Consider the following 3,419-nt stretch of genomic DNA (forward strand, 5'->3'; position numbering starts at 1 on the left):
AACTTTCACCCTGCATATATAACAGTTTTCCCATTGATGCATAAATTAACCCGCCTTGTTCTTCCATTTTAGCTTGTATACCATAGATTTTTTTTTTATTTTTTATTTTTTTTTTTTTTAGAAAACCTTCAGGTTTCATGCAATTCAAGACAAATCAGCTTCGAGAGGTGACTGGATACTTTGATGAAGTTAAATGACTATGACTATCTTCTTTTTAAAGCAATATTAGGATTTAACAAGTCTGGCTTGTATTATTTTAGACTGGCAGATCTGGAGTGATTACTGAGAAATTTGAAACAGAGGGTTTTATTTTATTTCATTTCTACTTTTAACGTATCTGCACATGGAGGTAAGCAACCTGAAAAGTTTAGCATTTTCTTTTTCTTAGAAAGTCAGTCAATTGCAGAATAATGTAAGTATTTGTAACCTAGAGGCCATTTAGTAGAAAACTTTGAAAACAGACAAGCATCTACAGGAATTCAGAAAATGTTAGCGTCAGGTTGTTTTTGTTTTCTTTATAGATTTTTAAACTCTGTTTAATAAACTTACAAATGTTAAGGTAGACAAGACAGAGATTTTAGAAGAAAATTTTAAACAAACATGCTTGGGTCTGGAGAAGGAGGGACTCATATCCCTGCTCCAGAGCCAGCTTTTTAACAAAGCAGAATAGCCTTAAACAATTGCCCCAGTGCAGTGGTGCTGGGTGGCCACATCTGGAGCTCCACTAGCTGGGAGATAAAAAAGACATCCTTCAGAAGCAGAGTGAGGAAAAGGATCCTAAATGGAAGGGCATAGAGAAGTGCCTGGTATACCCTGAACTTCAGTAAGCCACTGAGAAGGACAGAGATAAAGCAAGCTTAAAGGAGAGCCAGAGTGGAGGCAGCCAGGAGGAGCAGTCTTCCTTGAGAACTCCCTGAAAATGTTTCAGCAGCAGCTCAGGGGCGATTCACTGTGCTCTCAATCTGACTCCAACCTCTGCAACAAAACTTGGAGACAAATACAACAGACAACAGAAAGAGACCATACAAGAGCATAATCAGGGAAGACCAGATGCCCTCAGATATGTGGTGGCCACTTTCATTCACACACCAAAACCAGAAGTACAATAGGTGTCAACTCTGTTCCAGAAACTAGGTCTACAATTGTTCTGATCTTAAGTTTGTCTCTCCAAACTCCAGGACTCCAAAACAACACAACTCACAAATCAGTCCATGCTTCAGATACACATTTGGTTTTGTTTTCAATTTACAAATTTCAGGCAGTTGTAGTCTATGTTTCTGGGGACTTATGAAGTCCACCTTGAACTTGTTCTCTCTGGGAACTATCCTGGATCACTGGGCATGAATCTGGGGTCTCAATTGTAATTAAAAGATTTATTGATTACCTGCTGACTTGATATCAGCCTTAAAACATAATTTCAAGCATGTTGTGAAGGAGGGGTATAGGGAAGGTTTTCATTTTAAGGTAAAAAAAAACATAAGTAGGCCTTCAGTCTGTACACAAACAGTATGGTCTGTGCTGCTAATGTATGTGGGTAAGGCAACTCAAAACAATATTTGGATCTCTGCATAAACAAGTTACAGAAGTCAAAATAGAAGTTTAGTTGTATCATAAGACATAGAAGGTCATGTTGTACATTTCTGTATTGGGGTGCCCGAGTAAAGCCAGCTGAGAACTTATCATTCAGGGGCTGGAGTCAGAGACATATGGCTATTGGGCAATAATATGGATGCTCAGCATAGAGTTTCTTTAGCAATCACAGTAACATGTCAATGTCTTTAATGTGTGTGGAATTCACATACAGTGTATATTCTTACCAGTTCTTTAGTGCTTGGAACCCTCAAATGTCAAACACTTACCACATGCAGTGAATTAGCTTCTCTTCCTGGTCATGTCCAATTTGTAAGAGACCTTCAGATAAAGGATGCTTCCTGGCATCCTTCTTTACCTGCTCATTAGTTTAGAACAGCCTCTGGCATGTAGCGAGTGCTTTGCAAATAAGTAGTGGAGTCAGAGATTATGACAAAGCAGTAGAAGGAACACAAAGGCAGGAGAAGTGTGTGGGTCCTTATAAGCATAAAATCTAGCATGCAGAACAATAAAATTCTAATTGTGGGTAAGTGTATGTCCTCTTGTATTTCCATATGAAAATTGCAGTAAGGTAAACTACGTGTTACGAATGGTGTGATGGGATAGTGAGTCTCAGCATTAACCAGTCTTCAGTTACCTAGCACCAGCTATATGGGAAAAAATCTATTTTATCCATCAATTTATTTTGTGATGTATTTGAAAGGCAAGGCAAAGTGATTCCACTAGCATTTGATTATAAAGAACTGGATGTAAAAAGATATTTTTTATATCTCAGGGGACACAGCAGGTCTTAGGAATATGGACATCCCAGATAATCAGGACAAAGGGGCTGAGACCAGCATAGCTAAGTACTAACAGTGCTTTCATATTTGGTATTGTGAAATCATTTGTTACCGTGGAACCTGTGTACAAGGAGAAAATGAAATCTGCTAAATAAAAGATAAGGAAACAGGTCATAAGAGTTAGAACCCTCTGGGTAGCTCGGATTTCTGGCCTAGAACTTTTTGCAGACCTAGAGCTGTGAAGGTAGAGGACATGCTTGTAATGTTTGTACAGATGGAGAGCCATAGACCCACTGCTCCAACCCATCAAACCCTGGAAAACTACATCATGAAGAGCCATGAAAATGAGAAACAGCCACTTAACTGTGTGCCTGGATGGCAGCATATAGCAATACCCAGTAAACATCCCAACTTCAGACCTGTTCATGCTACTGCCTGCTGTGATATAGTGCAGCAAGTTGGAGCTTATCAGGGAATTAAGGATCCAAAAGAGGAGGAGAAAGGCAAGAACTTGCTGTGCTGCCTGTGGTTTGAGCTTTCTCCAAAGGGTGGTTCTGGGACTGATGGTGCCAGCCTGGACCACGCTGAGAAGACAGGTGGAGCAGATGGAGAGGCCACGAGCAACCCTTTCCAGATAAACTATAGTTTTACAACCAACATCACCTAGGAAGTTTCTGATATAAAAAATTGTGACTATATTTCTGACCCCTATGCAATAAATAATGATTGTGTTTACGAAAGCCAAGTGGATGAGAATAACATCTATATTTTTGTTCTCAGGACCCATGATGAAAGTATACATATGTCTCACAAATAAGATGATGTTTCCTAAAGCTCCAAGTCCAATAAGTGAAATGAAAATTATTCTCTGGATGAGGTCACTCCAAATTATCTTCATGGCTAAAGCTAGGAAAATCCTTTTGAGAAAGACAAGGAAGTAAACATGGCATGGTTCCTGCCTATGGGTTTTTCGTAGTGAGAGCAACAGTTTGTTATGTAAATGCAGAGTTGTTTGCTAAAGATTCCTGATTTTGCTCTCAGACCTTC

General features: G+C 39.3%; 1 protein-coding gene across 1 annotated transcript; it reads right to left on the reverse strand.

Moving 5' to 3' along the window:
* Positions 1–2,361: 2,361 nt before the first annotated feature.
* On the reverse strand, positions 2,362–3,419 carry LOC117714189 (putative vomeronasal receptor-like protein 4). The gene has a single exon (XM_034510859.1). It carries the CDS (start codon positions 3,268–3,270, stop codon positions 2,362–2,364), a length of 909 nt encoding a protein of 302 aa, XP_034366750.1. The 5' UTR covers positions 3,271–3,419.

This window comes from Arvicanthis niloticus, chromosome 8 (assembly GCF_011762505.2).
Source record: "Arvicanthis niloticus isolate mArvNil1 chromosome 8, mArvNil1.pat.X, whole genome shotgun sequence".
Classification (NCBI taxonomy): Eukaryota; Metazoa; Chordata; class Mammalia; order Rodentia; family Muridae; genus Arvicanthis; species Arvicanthis niloticus.